This window comes from Perca fluviatilis, chromosome 13, assembly GCF_010015445.1.
Source record: "Perca fluviatilis chromosome 13, GENO_Pfluv_1.0, whole genome shotgun sequence".
NCBI lineage: Eukaryota > Metazoa > Chordata > Actinopteri > Perciformes > Percidae > Perca > Perca fluviatilis.
The window spans coordinates 12,578,207-12,595,437 of NC_053124.1; the positions used below are offsets into that span (position 1 = coordinate 12,578,207).

The 17,231-nt window shown below is 40.8% G+C and overlaps 1 protein-coding gene across 1 annotated transcript in view; it reads left to right on the forward strand.

Annotated features, from left to right (window-relative positions):
- The window catches only part of csmd2 (CUB and Sushi multiple domains 2), a 268,962-nt gene that overhangs the window by 177,473 nt on the left and 74,258 nt on the right, over positions 1 to 17,231 (forward strand). Inside the window, exons 27-32 of the mRNA XM_039820466.1 lie at positions 9,121 to 9,323; positions 9,542 to 9,733; positions 11,631 to 11,769; positions 12,437 to 12,624; positions 15,983 to 16,177; positions 16,931 to 17,047. Coding sequence (XP_039676400.1) covers positions 9,121 to 9,323; positions 9,542 to 9,733; positions 11,631 to 11,769; positions 12,437 to 12,624; positions 15,983 to 16,177; positions 16,931 to 17,047 — 1,034 coding nt within the window. The remainder of the gene's footprint in view (positions 1 to 9,120; positions 9,324 to 9,541; positions 9,734 to 11,630; positions 11,770 to 12,436; positions 12,625 to 15,982; positions 16,178 to 16,930; positions 17,048 to 17,231) is intronic.

The window sequence follows — 17,231 nt, forward strand, 5'->3', positions numbered from 1 at the left end:
AGATAACATGCTGATCATAGTGGAGCATTTATGGCGTATATGAATCCTAGCGGGTTTTTTATGTATATTCTATAAACAAAGTTCACCAATTTTAGGGGACAGAAAGTAATTCACAATATAAACTTAAATTATGGTGATCATGTTTAATGTTTGTTTATGTCTACAGACATCAGCAGAGCTTTGGTATCTGCCCTGGTAATGCGTTGTCAGGCTTTTAACACTGCCGGTATTTGCTTCTTTCAGACACTTTTAGCTTCAGTTTGGTCACTGTTCAAATCCAGCGTGCTGGAGTAAATGGAAAACAATGAAAAACATGTTCTAATACTTTCAGACTGTACTGCATACTGTGGCATGTCATTTTCATAATATTGTACAGTTCTGTGTGGTTGTCTGCATGAATTTATTTGTGTGTGCAAGCAGCGCACACACATTCCTAGGTCCCTCATGATTGTTAGTTTAGGTTCATTAGTGCCTTCACTACCTCTGGGTCCCTGGCATTCCTCTGCAAGGTATACTCCATATCCATGACTTTGATCCTACCCACGCAATTCATTATTGAGAAGAATTTGCAATGCATTAGCCCAGGGATTCCTTGTATATCAAATAGTGTAACTGAAGTTAGCACACTAATCAAACCACACTGAGTTCATGAGAGACGAGGAGTTGTGCTCAGTGACAGCAGCAGACATCTAAAAAGCCTACGGACTGATTTGCCGAGAGTTATTGATAGAAAGAGAATATAGGTGGGAGACAGATACTGCAATACATACATAAAGAGATGATATCAATATAAAAGGAATAGAGATGATAAGGGAGGCAATGAGCCATTTCACCGATGAAACGTTCAGTGGTTAGGGCTTCAGAGATCAATGGAGGGATCTACCTTAGTCCACATAGTACACTGAACAATGAGGCCATAAGTATTTGTCTTGAAATTTGTATTTAGCTTTTAGTAATGAGCATGCCCTCCAATTTGAGAGCTCCATTGCTGTAAAACATGCTGTACTGTGTGGGTTATGAAACTGTGTAATGCTTTTGTGACTGTTGTTCACAAGGCATCAGTAGGTGTAACACAGCATGTGAAAAGCAGGGGTTTTGGTTAGACCCATAGTTGAACTCTGTCCATAGTACAGTATGGCTTTGGGAGTATGGAGAATTGGCTTCTTAATCCCTCATCTATTGGTTTAGTGTTTCTTTAAGTGTGTCTTTCTCTTTCACACTTGTACACAATTGTACATTTCACTCGGTACTTATATCAATAATATTATGTAATGATAATTTGATATTTTAGTGGCCCTCCCCTAAAGATTGCTTGTTACCACAGTGATTCCTATTGATAGAAGACACTCATAGAGGTAAGAATAGAGAGATTTTTTTTTACACCTATAGTGGGCAATTCTACAGTAAAACCAAATTATCTGCACTATACGAGTGATTTTGGACTATAATATTGATCATTGACAACAGTCTCTCGAGAGCTGAATTACAAAATGTCTTCAAATCGCAAATATATCACAAATGGTGCTGTCGCAGTGTCTTAGTAGTTGTTCCATTGTTGACTATCTACGGAGCATCTCCAAGTATTTGTCTCTAGATAAGATCATCAGTACTGTCTGTGCCATTCAGCTTATAGAGAGACCTGTTCAAATATGATGAAATCTGAGCTATAAAATAATTCTTAAAAATAACATACTGTATTCAAATTATTTTTAAGGGTGGGTTTTCCCTTTAAGGAGCCACATATACCACTTTTCCAAAATAGTGCAGCCCCCATTTGTCATGCTCTATCACATAAATAGTGCCCTCAGTCTCAAATGAAAATGCACATATATTTCACTGGGTTTGCACAGCCCAAAACAATATATAATGTATTTCGTGTGTGTGTGTGTGTGTGTGTGTGTGTGTGTGTGTGTGTGTGTGTGTGTGTGTGTGTGTGTGTGTGTGTGTGTGTGTGTGTGTGTGTGTGTGTGTGTGTGTGTGTACTTCTGTATCTTCCTGAGAACCAATTTGAGTTTTGGACAATTCAAAACAGGGATTATACACAGCAAAGTTGTACTGGCTTCTCTGTACCTTTTAAGGGGGTATGTTAAGAATATGAAGTTGGGTTTTTGTCATTTTAAATTAAGTTCAGGTTAGAGAAAGATTTGAGATTGGTGATAGTGAAGAATATGGTTGAGTGATGAGGAATGAATAGGGAAAATGGATGGTTAAAGTACAACAAGGGTCCTTGTACTCTCCATGTCTTTAACTTCTACTTTTATCTCACTGATTCATTTCCCAATTTCACACCTTTTCCTGCCTAAAAATAATTGTGCCTGTTCTTTTATCTTTATAACACTGCTTACATGTTATTGCATCATGTGCCTTTCAGTACATGAAGCAAACAAGCTTGGTTCAGGTGTCAAGACAACATCCCCACGTGTTGGTTGTACAGTCTGGTGTGCTTGGTGTCTCTTAAAGCCCATGGTATGGATGTGTCTCCTTGATGGATGATCCCACAGGGACAGTCCCACAGAGGCCAAATCCACACATACTGATGAGGATAGCTCTCAGTGTGACATTGCCTTTATACACACAATCTCAATTAGTTGTGAGAAAGCAGACAGTTGCAAGCGCTTGTTTGCTCTTCGTCTCTCTTCTTCCTCATACCACACACACACACACACCCCACATGCTTACTTATTTATCATCTTCATGCACACATACACGTACTCTGAGGACTCCCCACAGGACTCGTAATTGCAGCTAGACTATTTTGTATTCATATGAGAGAGTCTCGGCACTCTCTAGTTCTCTCTCTGTTTCTCTCATATGAATACAAAATCATTTAGGCAGAATCAAAAGAGACCTGAGAAATCTTTTCCATCCCTCTCTTCCACATCTCCTTGCAGCGATTCCTCTGACACTTGATCAAGCAATTTTTTTCTTGTGAAGAAAAGGGAGAAGTGTAAAGGAGAGCCCTTAGCTGTTAACTTCAAAACATGGCTTTTTATGATTCCACAAAAACGTTAACTCTACACACATTTCCTATTTCTTGGTGGGACATACAGTAATTCCACTTCTCTCAACCTGTAGTTTTAATTATTCCTTTTGTACCCTACCCACTCCACTAATACTCATCCCCCAAGTATTTGTGTTAGGTAGAGAATTTGTCTTTAAATGGACTTTTCCCCACTGGAAGCTTCTTCTGCAATGAACAACTTCAGATGAATAGCTGTAAGGCATATTGTTCACATTTACAAAATGTGAACCTGTACACACACTGTGCTCTCTTTCACGCACAAGTTTCAGAGGTAGCTGTGGTGGCATGGTTTGCATCACAGAGTGCACTTACAGGGCACTAAATAAAGACCTTTAAGAGGATTGGTTTATAAAAGAAAAGTTTAGTCTGCATGCCTTACACATGTTCGACTAAGAAATAGATGGAGTGATTTTTACACGCCAGTGTCGGCATCTTTTCTTTCTACCTTCCTGCATCCCTCTTATCTTCTCACCATCTTCTCTTTTCACTATCTCCTTATCCCCCTCCCCCCCATCCCCCCAGCCTTCACTCTTAGAGAGTGACAAGGAGAGATAGGCTATTTAGATCTTGTATAAATGGAACAAATGATCCTAACATGCAGCCCACGTCCATCTTATCCATCCGACTGCTCAGCAGAAATCCCTCCATCAGTCAGAGCTTCCTCTGCTCTCCATCAACCTCTTATCCTCCTGCCGTCATCCTCTTCTTCCAGCAACCTAGCATTGATTAACGTTGGTCTGGTTTTTGTTCCCTCGCTCACCTTCTGCTTTCCCTCAACATACGTCTTCCTTTCCCCCCACCTTTCCATCTTCCTTTTAACACATAAATCTGGAAGTAGAACATGATGCCATTCGGGGTCTGACAGTCCTGAAGGTTGCATTAGAACAAGAGACCGTCAGCTCATGAGCATGGATTCAACACATGACCAGTGCTTGATTCCGACATTGCTCATGCAAATCCCCAGAAACATCTCTCTCACATCTTCACTGCTGTCTCGTAACACATACATGTGTACACACACACACACTGTACATATGCATATTAATAATAGGGCACACACCTGTACATATATAAGCAAACATGTTTTTTTTTTAACTCATGCTGACAAATCCTGTGAAACACCTCAGCACCTCCTGTCTAGGGTATGGGGAGCCGGAGCATACTGTAGGTTAAAGGATCTAAGACCTAAGATCATAACAGCCTTTGCATAACAAGCATCTGACTGCCTGTGGTGCTTATATGACAGTGATGGAGGCCTTTGGTTGTGGGAAGTGGAGGGGCTAGCCTGGATGGTAGTGGGAGACTGTCACCAGAATTGAATTATGTTTATAATATAATGCTATAGTCCACCTGGACTGGTATTAGAGTTATTGGAGAGATTGTGCACACATTTGGGGAATTAGCACTCCAGAATATCAAACATTGATTACATACCATTTCTTTTACCCAAGCTTAACTTTATTATTGCAATATTTAATATTGAATTACTTTATTTGTCTCTACTATTTTATCTAGTGAACTGAGATTGCTCAAACTCATGGTTTCTTTCTAGCAATATCCACCATCACATTTACACACAAATACATACTGGGGGTCTGGCCAACTATAGATAAATTCCATGTTTTTGTTGATTTTCTCATGTTACTCGTTAATACCATCTTTTCAGGTTCCTCCTCAGCAACAGTTGCTAAAGAAGGATCACTTTCACACCCACATTTTTAGATTCAAACCACTGAGTTGTTGACACCCATCTCTCCCATCTTTAAACTGCTACCACCATAAACAGAAGAATTGGGTGTATTCTCTAACTCTTAATAGACAAACTTTGCGGTTAGATTATCTGTGCCACAAGAGAAAACACAGTGTTGTAATTTAAGTTTGGTAGCAAATCACAATTGGATGTCTGTGAGGTAAACCAGTTTAGCTTGCTCTCTCTTCTATCTCCTCTATCAGCTCATATGTATTAGTAATGTGTTGCAGTTTGTTCTTTTACAATGTTGTTATTGCATTGAGCTTTGAATGATTACTGTATATCACAGGATATTATCTATGTTTCAGTGAATATTCACAAGAGAACTGTAGGCAGAGGAATGGGAGGGATTAGTATTTATGCCAGTTCTTTGATGATGAAAGTTGAAAACATGTTGTGCGCTGCTTTACAGACATATGTTAATGTGTGGACTGTATGTATGCCTGTCTCTCTCAATGCATCTTTTTACCAGGCGTGGATGCCTATGTACAGGCGTGTAATGCAGCATACCCCTCAGTGTACATTTGCGTGAATATGTACTTGTGTGCCTGTCTGCATCTGTTTGTTTTATGTGCACTTATTTCACAGGCATTGCAACAGGACTTGTCAAGTAGGTTATGTACAGTATCCACACACACGGCACATTGTTGAGTAGCCTCTGGCTGCTGCCCACACATCAAACAGTATGGGAATCGGAGTCTGACACCAATTATGCAGAAACGGTGGGAACTTGTTATATATATATCAGTAGGTTGCTGTTTCTCCTCTGCATCATCTGAAGCTCAAGGGTCTTTGTGTGTGAGTGCATGTGTGTAAAGGGATGAGGATACTAAAAGCACAAAAGTACCATGATTTCCTCTGCATGGCTGGGACAGAGATTAACATTGAACACAAAAAAAAGATATTTTGTGAAAATGATTACTGGACAGATTTATAATAAGCTCAGCTTAAGCTTGTGGGCAAAGTAAAAGAATAAACAGAGCTCTACAGACTCTTTTTTTTAAAAACTTGCAAGTGCTGCATGAGCATTATATTACAATAACTGTTGTTTGCTTTATATTAAAACTGACATTATTGAAACATGAGGGAGAGTCAGCAATTTGCTTTGGGGCGAAATGGTTTAGATTGGATTTTCATAATTAAATCATTTTCATAGTAGTGTTTTATGAACTCTTTGAATCATTTAAATGAATTTTGAAGTCACAGAACAAAAATATCATACATTTCCATAAGGTTGTGATGCCTTTGTTGTATCATTTTGTGATGTTTGTCACCGTTTTAACTGCAGTACCAGCATGTGAGTGGTGTTCCCCACTGAGCTGATATTGACCCAATACATTGAAGTATCTCAATATCTCTGTGACATGCGTGCAAGATGTTACACATCATCCAAGTAAAGCATTTGAAGCAACATAAGAGACAATTTTTTTTTTGCTGTCATAAATTTGGAAAACAAAAACAAAAAACTGTGTTTTGATAAAAGCTCCGTGTGCGAATCGGGTGAGTCGATTTCGGTTCAACACCATTGTTTGCCTTTGAGTACATTCCACTATTTTCTCTTATTTTGAAGGCATTCAAGACTAGGGCTGGGTATCGTTCAAAATCTTTCGATCCAGTGCCAATTTCGATACCTCAGTTTCGATACCGGTTCCTAACGATACTTTTTTTCCGATACCATATGTTTTAAAATCCATTTCAACATCAACAAAAATACATTAAACACAAAGCTTTTATTTTCCACCTTAATTGTGAATCAAAACAGTTATCAAAATTAAAAAATTCTGGTAAAAATGCTCACTCAGAGTAACATTAATAAAAGTGCCTTGCCTTGCAAGCTCAACCTCTCAGTCAGTCATCAGGGCAGAGAAACCACTGTTGTGGCTGCTTGTCTAAGAGGAAGTGTAACATCAACAGCACCGCGACCGCTTTCAGCTCGCCATTAATATCACATCGCAGCAAACGGTGTCTGCGTGAAGTTTTAAAAAATTGTAACCACACTTGAAACCAACAGAGACTCTCTGGGCCTAATTTACTAACACTAGCGCAGTTTGCGCTGCGTCTGATTATGCGAGTTCGGTAATAGCGCACGCTATGCTTCCACATTTTGCGTAGTATTTATCAACCCTGACACCCATCAGGCAATCAGCGTCTTTCTCCGCCCACTATACCGTAAATTGCGCTGTAGCAAAGCGGTACTTGTGCTATGATACGGCTGAGTGCAGACTGCGATATTCCCACTGCTGATGCTATGACCTTTGATGTTTGAAATGATCCTGATGCCAATATTTGTAATGTAGCGAGGAGTTTAACAACTGCTGGAATGGAATGTGAACGCTGAGTGGGAGATTCAATTTCATCTTTGATTTCTTCCAGTAACTCTAATATTGCATGGCTGCTTGATCTGTAACGCTAAATGATGTTGTGTTCACTGACAAAGTGTGATTCTTGTGTTGAAAATATTTTTATATTAATATATATATTAATTCGCCTATGTCTTTGTCTTGCTCAAATTGCTGTTGCCATTTCACCAGCGGCATAAAGGTCTACGAGGAAACTCGATTGCGGCTGGTTTAGACCTGCTTTTAAGAGGCGGAGAATTTCCCCCGCAGAATAGAGGCGCGCTCTTACTGACCACGGAATATATAATTAGGTTCACTTTGCGCTTATCCTCCCACCTTTTTGGGTGGAACTCTCACTTTCCCCACGACCCTCCCACGAACGCATATTGAAAGCGCAACTTGTCTCCTCTCGCTCATGTGGCAGACAATCTGCGATTTTACCCAAGTGCGCCCTGTTTGTAAATAGCCCGCATTGGTTACGTCAGTCTTTGCGACCAATTAGCGCCTGGAAACGGGCGCAAAAGCCCTCTGTGACTTCAACAAGACTGCAGACAGTTTACTCCGTCCGCAACTCTCCGTGTGTGTGTGTGTGTGTGTGTGCGTTGTGCGTGCGTGTGTCGGTCTGAGCTCCGCTCAGTGTCAATATGCAGAGAGGACAGATAAGCTTGCGCTTACACGCTCAGACGCTTTTGGAACCGAAATTTGCCACCGAAAGATAAATAATTTTTCGATACCATAGAAGTATCGACGTTCGGTACCCAGCCCTATTCAAGACAGCAATGTGTTTCAGAGAATAACTAAATCCAAGGCACAAATTAATTAATTATGACCTGACAAACATTTTTATCATTTCTTATAAGTAGTTGAGACTTTGCTGCAGGATAAAGCTGCTGCGAATACTGTTTGTCTCTAAATAAGCCCTTTATATTGAGTGGTGCATGTCAACATTACCACCAGTCTCTCATTTGTTCTGAAATACCATTTTCTAAGCTTTTAGTCCTGCTGAGCCTGTCCAACACACATACTTACACATGCTTACACTCAAGATAAGCAATATATCATTATAAATCCACCGCATTGAGGGTGGCGCACTTACACACACACAAACACACACGTACACAATCACAGTGCATTTCACATCCAGTGGACCACCAGCTGGCTGACAGCTGGCTGTGTCAAAGTGAGGGGTAGATATTTTGACAGCATCATCTTTCTGATGTCTAGACTGAAACTATTATATAAGTGGCAGATGTATCGGCTTGACTGACATTGTAGAACATCCATTGAATGCTCTGGATCAGGCGTCTATGATTCACTTTAAAATGTGTTTTGTTTACCTACTTTATACTTGCCCTTAACCATGTTTTTGTGTTTCCTCTATTCTTATTGTCTCCCTTAATCACATTAATACCTTGTATGCATTGATTCTTAAATAAGTAGTAGTTTAATTAAATCTATTTGTTTCCTCCTCCTCAGTTCTCTGACTCATCCTTTATAGTATTTTAGAAATAGGGAATTATCTATATATATATATATATATATATATATTTTTTTTTCTTCTTTTTTTTCCTTTCTACTTTTTTATCATATTTAATTTTAGTCTCCATATAATAAAAACAAAAATATTACTGGATAGTAATATTTTGGAAAGATGAAAAATGCAAAAGATTTTTTTTTTTTTTACAAATGACAGAACTATTGGAGCCTAGATTTTTCTATTGACTAAAGTTGTTAATGGGAAAGCCGCAAGATATGGACTTCTGCTGCAATAACTTCCATTAATAGGACCTAAGGTGTGTTTGAATAAAGTTAAATGCAAATAGCAGGTGGCAATAGTCAGATCCTAGTAACATTTAATTTAATTTTTATGTAAAAAAATAAAGAGCTTTTTGTCAAGCTAAATTGTAAGGGGGATGCATGGGCGTTAAAGCCTAAATATACAGAATCGGAGGGAGTGTCTTCTGTCAACTGTTATTTCCTCTAAAGTATCTTGTCTTTGTCTTTAACAGTCTACATTTCCTGGTTTACCATACGGAGGAGGTCCACGACGTGCTTCGGATATGGGATGGGCCCCAGGATGGAGGGGTCCTGCTGAGGGAGCTGAGTGGCTCAGTGCTGCCCCAGGACGCACACAGCACCTTCAACACTGTCAGCCTGCAGTTCACCACAGACTTCTTCACTAGCAAGCAGGGCTTCGCTCTGCAGTTCTCTGGTGAGAAGGAAGGACGATGAGAGGGAGGGAGGGAGGGAGCTAAAGGAAATGTTACATGGACCTGAGTTAAATGGCTAGGTTGTAAAGGGGTGTAGAGATAAAGAGAGAAAAATCCCCACTTACAAGTTTAACTCTGAACTATGACAATAATACTCCCTTTTCATCTTGTAACTAAGGATCATTTTAATGTCTGATTGAGTCTCCTCTTGCTCCTTCAGTCTCCACTGCTACCTCCTGCAACGACCCGGGCATGCCTACTAATGGGACCCGCGGCGGTGACAGCAGGGAGCCTGGGGACCATGTGGTGTTCCAGTGTGATCCTGGCTACATCCTGCAGGGGGCCAACAGGATCACCTGCACGGAGATCAATGGTCGCTTCTTCTGGCAGCCAGACCCTCCTACATGCACAGGTATTACCACACCATGCAGTCATCAGTTATGGCTAATGATGCTACATGAATAATGATCAGAACTAGCCTGAATGTTGTCACATATCTATTTCTACTGCTGGGTAATAACAACATGTAATACATGCAGTTTTTTGTATATACAGTACATGTATACATTAGTGGATGGATACCCGACCTGAGCCTGACGGGCCGGGCCGGGCCGGGTTCAGACAGATATTTAGAAATGATGTTTGGGTTTGGGTCGGGCTCGGTCACATCAGCTCAATAAGGCATTGAACATTTTACATTTTAAACAGCTTATGTAGGTAGCCAATGGGCCTGTTTAACTTGATGCAAAGGTTCGTTTTTGTGATTAAAATTAATAAAAAATGTTACCCTAACATCCGTCTTCCTGTGTGCGGAAATTTGTTTATGTAGCTGTGACAATGCGCGCCTGTGTTAACGTGCGCTTGTTGCCCCGTGTGAGCTGATGTGCTCATCTGTTGACATTTCCGAATGCCTTCCTACAGTTGCTTAATAAAAGCGGGCTTTCCACACAAACATGTGTCAAAAAAAAATGAGATTTTAACTGTGTCGGGCTTGGACATAAATATCTTAATGCCTGTTGGGCCGGGTTCGGTTACTGCTCTGTTGGACGCGGGCCGGCTCGGACAGAAAAATGCGGCCCGATCCGCGCTCTAGTATACACCCATTGTTTAAGGAAATGCAGTATATTCCTAAAAATTCTGTGTGTAAACTTTATGTGGATATGAGATTTTAAATTATATAACTAGTAAAGACATAAGAGAACAGTAACAAAATAAAAGTATATAAAGTATACCACACCCTACAACCTGCCTAATGCAGTATACTGTATCACCTCTCTTGCTGGTCTGAAACAGGTAGACAATACAGATTCCTAACATGATTACTTAACAGACTCCTTAAGTGAATCTTAAGTGGCAAACCCGATTGCCGTGTTCCCTAGACATTTCCCGAAGTGACTGCAGCAGACCGAGAGATCTGATTATCCTGTGTCTCAATAGCAACGCAGACCTCTCAGTCAGACCTCTACTCTTTTACAATCTTTTTTTAAATATATGATCACCTTAGTTTCTCTCCAAAACAATGTGAATAAACAATGGTAATTAAGACCTTGTAATTAGCTGCCTTGTTTAATTAGTGCTTAGCTTAATTAGTTTGATAATTGTTTGGGTGAGGGGTTGGGCAGAACAGTTCTCTGACAGTTACAGGTTCAATTATGGTAAACAGTGTCAATGGGCATTAGCTACGTCTCAATGAAGCATCTGTCAATATGACTTCTTTTGAAGAGACCATGAATAAAATTCTGCTACTTTAAAATTATGTTTTTCCTAAAACTTTGGAAACCGTATGTAGCTATGCAGCCTATTTGTTTTGTGTAATGTGTTTTTGTATTAGCAGTTGTACCTACTGTGCTGTACCGCTCCTTTTTACTTATTTTATTTATTTTACATTTTATTATTAATACATACTGTGTGTATATATGTATAGTTATATTGTTTATATTCGTCTTATGCTTCTTACATCTAGAGAATGTGACATGCACCAACACAACACCAAGACAAATTTCTTGTATGTGTAAAAAACGTACTTGGCATTAAAGCCCTTTCTGATTCTGATTCTATCAGTTGATTGACAATCAGCTCATTTCAAGAGTTTGCTGCATAATAGTTTTAACAAAATAACAGTAATAACAATGCGCAGAATAATGCAATAAGGCATTCTTTTAATAAAAAACTAAATTGAGAATTAGATGATTATCATCTTAAGATATTTGTTTGATAATAGGTTTTTGGATGAATATACAATTGGGAAAAATTTGTGTTTTAGTGGTGTTTACTCTTGCATTTACTAATCAACTTCTTCCTTTTCATAGCTCCATGTGGCGGCAACCTGACAGGTCCTAGTGGGCTGATTCTGTCTCCAGACTATCCTGAACCTTACCCCCATGGAAGGGAGTGTGACTGGACAGTTTCTGTCACACCAGACTATGTCATCGCTCTTAGATTCAACCAGTAAGCTTCAGTAGCACATTAATTGCCACATGTGTGTTTGAAATTGAATATTTCTATCCATTTCTAACCTATTTTATACAACGATACAAAATACAACACTGTGTGTCTCCATGTATGTAAGCATACGTGTCATACTCTGAAAGCCACGCCCACCGGAGGGGAAAACAACTCTCCGCTCTCCGTTCACTTGTATAGCGTGAAGGTGCCTCCTCGTCAATTTTGTCTGCTAGCAAACAACTGAAAAATGCCTAAAAGCTGCTGTGTTGTGATATTCACTACCAATAGGGTAAATAACCCATGACTTAAGTTTTTATATGCTGCCGACCCGAAAAAAAAAAAAAAGAGACTTTATGAAGACAGAAGTAAATACAGATGTGAGAAATCAGCAGAGAGAATGGGAAGACTGTGGAATCCTGACACTAAGCTAACGTTAGGTCTGACGAGGAGGCACCTTCATGCAATGCAAGTCAGTGGAGACCGGAGAGTTCTTTTCCCCTCCGGTGGGGGCGGGACTTAAATGCGCTCTGTCTCTATGTTTATAAATCTTTAATCCTATAAGTCCGTCTAATAAAATTATACATTTTAATGACATTTTAAAATGATGCCAGTGAAGTGTGTTACCTTATATCTCATGTGAGCTGCATTTTATTTACACTTCTGTAACCAGGTTCAGCTTGGAGCCCAGTTATGACTTCTTACATATCTACGATGGACCGGACTCCCTCAGCCCCTTGCTGGGTAGTTTTTATGGCACCGATGTTCCAGATCGCATTGAGAGCAGCTCCAACACACTTTTCTTGGCTTTCCGCAGCGATGCTTCCCTCAGCAGCAATGGATTTGTGCTGCAGTACACAGGTGGGCACCTTTTTGGTTAGAGGAATGACTTGAAAAACTGCAGTATTTGGCTATTTGGACAAAACTATCTAGCTAGTGGAAACTTAGATTTGATGTGCCTGTGTCTGCATGTGCAAGACTTTTTCATCATAATTTTTTCATCTCCAGCGTCTTACAATTCTGAACAAAACAGTGCATTTTAAATAGTATGTAATGCTGTATCCCCCTAAACAATTCATGTTTTTAAATTCTTCCTCTCGCAGAGTGAGAATGGATTTACCCTCTGCTGTTTATCGACCTTGCAGATTGTTTCTTTTTAACTTTCCCTTGTGTCTAGTCCAAAGCGAGATTAGTGGTGTGAAAATTGCTTCAGAGAAAGAATGGGGTTATCTGCAGCGTCCTGATCACCACCTTCCCATTTGAGCTATAGTCTGCTTGGGCATCATTATTGATCTGTACCTCCTCTAGTAGCCGCGTAACACAAAGAATTATGAAAATGAAAAGCCGACAGCATGTGTGCTTAAGCTCTATTTGATCAGTGCTTTGCAGCTGCACAAAAGCCTCCTCATAAATTAGAGCAAACATCGCTTTGTTGTCTCATGTCTATGCTTAGCTGACCGCAGCATGTTGTTTGGGAGACCCAGATTTATTTTCCCACACAAGGTACTCTGTACTGCACACATGGTGCAGAATGATCAGAGACATCCTTGACAGACAGCCAGTTGGTTTAAGGATAATACAACACATCTGTGTGTTCTGCATTTGTGTTTCAGCCTCACAGGGTAATGCCTCAGTGCCTGACTGTTATAGCCTTTACTTAACAAATATACAGACGCTGAACAAGCTCTAAATTAGACACAGGGCATCTTCGTTAGGGCTTTGCTTGAGAGAACAGTGTTAAATCTTCTTAAATCTCCCAGCCTCAATTACAGCTGTTTAAGGTATCAGACGTTTAACCAATCCCAGATCGACCCTGAGCTCTCTCTTTCTTGGCTGGTGTTGAGGTGGGATTTAAGCTATACAAGCAATTCAACTGATTTCAGAACGCTTCCTGTTTATGCGATGCAGCTCTGTGATTCATCTGCAAACTGTACATAACTGGAGTGACACCCAGTATTTTGTTAGGACAGTGTTACAGAGCCTACCCCTTAACTCACTCCCAGCAATATTTTCTGCAGTGTGTGATGGAGTATGCAATATTGTATGGCCAATCTGGTAGAGCAGATGGACCCAGTGTGTGGCTCAGAAAAAGTCCCTCTCCCCACTTCCAATTCTCCACACTAATGAACCATAACCAAATAATACATAAATTACCTCCCCAGTTTTAGACAAACAACATGGCACAAAAGCATGTTTGGCTGCACGTTTGGATCTGGTTGGTGAGAAAGCAGCAAGTTGACGAGTTGGCCCAGCTAGTATTTGGTCAGCCCCGCCACTGAAAATTGTATTACAAAATCTGCCTGAGGTGCTGTCAGCTTCTTTACCAAGCAGTCGTTATGTCTTTCTGTTTCCGTGCCTCTCGCCATGTCTGATTAGGCTCACCAGGGAAATATGCCTGAGCCACATTTGAATAAAACACATAGACACAGACATGGACAAATACACACATACAAGCACTCTCATACTCACACCTGTCTGATCCAATACCTTCACTAACTCCTAGGCTCATTTTCACTTCACGTAACATCACTTACAGTAAACTCCTTCGAGTATTTTCCAAAACAGATGATGCCAATCGCCCATTTTCTCTCACACAAATGTCCCGGGGCAAAGGCTTGTTAAATCGGCCATCTTCATTGCGATGACCAACGGCTAGCTTCTGTCCAGGGCCAGTCCACACCTAATGCCTGCTACATCCATCACGCCTCTGCTGTCTCTTGCCAGGTGTGCTGATTTAATGGAGGAGGTGGCAAGGGAGGGGTCAGGTCTACATCAGCCCACGAAAGGGCTCAACCTGTCTAGAACAGGTGCCCTAGGAGACAGACCAACAGACCACATGACTGGCACCAGCACTCTGTTCAGCCATGAAGGGCAGCCTCCTGTCTGGTCAGCAGGTCTCCAGCTTTCATTTCAGAAACTAAGCATTTATCCAAGGTGTTATATTGGTATTATTATATATTTATCATCAATAAATCATTAGAACTTTAGTTAGACATAGACCTTGTTATAATAACTGTACACAGAGGATTGATTTTGCATTACATGTGCTTGTTTTGTAGCACAAAGGGAATTTGCTTGATGGTCCACAACAGGAGGAGGTTGTTGTTCATAATGCAAATTAAACCCCTGTCTAAATGGTAGATGGTGGAACACAAAAACAAATCTAATTTAAAAATCATCTCCAACATGTTGGTCCTCCTCAGTAAAGTTAGACAGAAAATAAACACAGATAAGCAGTTCCAGGGAAGTTAGCATCATCAATTCTGATACAGGTAATGAAATAGCTTTTGCAAATACCAGTGGCATGAGAAAGAAGTTAAAAGTACCCTTTTATTTGGCATGCAAATAGACCTTTACAAATATGAACATTGTTAAAGTGTTTCCCATTTAAAGTTTGCTTTCAGCTGATATTGCGATAACCGAGGATTTTGCACTGAATTGTAAGTTGAAGTTTTCCTGATAAAAGAAAACGTTTGACTCACTTTCTCTTTTGTATGTGCGTGTTGAGTCATCAAATATTGAAGTTCGCTGTGAGACTAGAGTGAACTGTGTTTAAGATTGAACTAAATTGCTTTGGGCATTTTTCCTATGTTTATTTTAGCTGCAAGGGTGCGAAGTGTGCCAAATTGACAGGCCTCCTCTCACATGCACATTTTCCCACCTAAGAACAATGTGATGTTAGATTGAGGTAGACATCTTTCTTATGACCTCAGGAGTGGTGATTGATATGTGGTTAGATTCTGTGTGTGTGTGTGTGTGTGTGTGTGTGTGTGTGTGTGTGTGTGTGTGTTCACAAGAGAAAGCTTGTGTATGTGCATTGTCTTCTCTAGTTGACTGCACAGTGAAGCGTTGTGTGAGAGGCGGTTGTGTGCAGTCAGCAGACCTTGAGCCAGAGCAATGCCACTCTCAATCAGCTGCCTGTCCGTCTCCCCAGCCATACAATACATACCTCCAGCAGCCACAGATGAAGGGGCATCGTCAAGGGCTAGAGAGAAAAGTGGCAGTCAGTGAGATATATTTACTGAAAGAGGGAAGAGTAAGAGTGGAAGTAAGCGACAAAGGAAGGAAGTAAGAAATCTGAGAATGTCAGGAACCTTAGGCAGAAAACAATTTCTATTCCACTATCACCGCTGCAGCTTGATGCAAATATCCTTTTATTGAATACCAACACACATTCCCTTCTGTCGCTGATTTCCCACCGCGTTACCTCTCTCCACAGAGAACCCCAGGGAGTCTTGCTTCGAGCCGGGCGTGGTGCGCAATGGGACTCGGGTGGGTGCCGACCTCAAGCTGGGCTACACTGTCACCTACCACTGCGACAGTGGCTACACACTAGAGGGAGACGCAACCCTCACTTGCATCATGGGGGGAGACGGCAAGCCGAGCTGGAACAAACCCAAACCCATCTGCATAGGTAAACACTGACATCTGGAGACGGTTGTTAGGAACACAAACCACATCTGCGCTTATAGATTTATCACATGTAAACATGCATGTATGATTATGTGTTTTTTTTGCACCAAGCTATGTCCTACAGGTATATGTGTAGAGCTGTGTGGGTTTTTGCTAATGTAAATATATGTGAGGGTGTAGCTTTAATTTAATTTGCAGTTTGAAGAGGGCTTCTTATTTTTTCTCATGCTTTTCAAACACACAACAAAACCTGCATCATCCTGGCTGTTCTCTGACATTCCCACGACACGACTAACACACACTGCACATGTTCCCCTGAAAAGCTGGTAAAAGATCCCTGACACCACCAAATCTGGCTCTCGCCGTATGAAGCCTCAGTGATATGTCTGGTGGAATACATGCACACACCACGCACATTTTCACAGAAAACACACATTCGCATACATGGGATCAGCACTTGCACAGAGATGCAAGCACACACAGAGCATTTTTAGGGGCTTTCAAGCAGGAGAGAGGATTCCGGCCTCATCTCACCCAGGCTAACCCAGACGGACACTTGGAAAACATTGCAATTTCACTCTGGCAAACACCAGGGACATCTTCCACCCAAAACCCAATCAGACAAGAAAAGTAATTTAGGAGTAATGGAACAGAAGGGATGGGAAAGCAGGAGGTAGGGAGAAATGAAATCTTTCACTATTCGCTTTAGACCTGCCTTTCTCTGTCTGCCCTGTCTCCTCATGTCTCTCTCTAGCTCCATGTGGTGGACAGTACTCAGGTTTGGAGGGAGTGGTCTTGTCTCCTGGTTACCCTGGCAACTACAGCAGTGCGCAAACCTGTCTGTACTCTGTGGTGGTGCCAAAGGATTACGGTAAGCCAAGGAAGAGCACTGTATTACTGTATTTGTTCATTTTTCCTAGCAGAATTTTAGTTGTGCATTTTTGCGTGTGTCTTATGTGTGTTTAATTAAGATGCAATTATTCTATAATGCACAAAATGCCCTTATCAGGATCAAACTATGCTAAAGTGCCTCACTAAATTGCACATACTATATT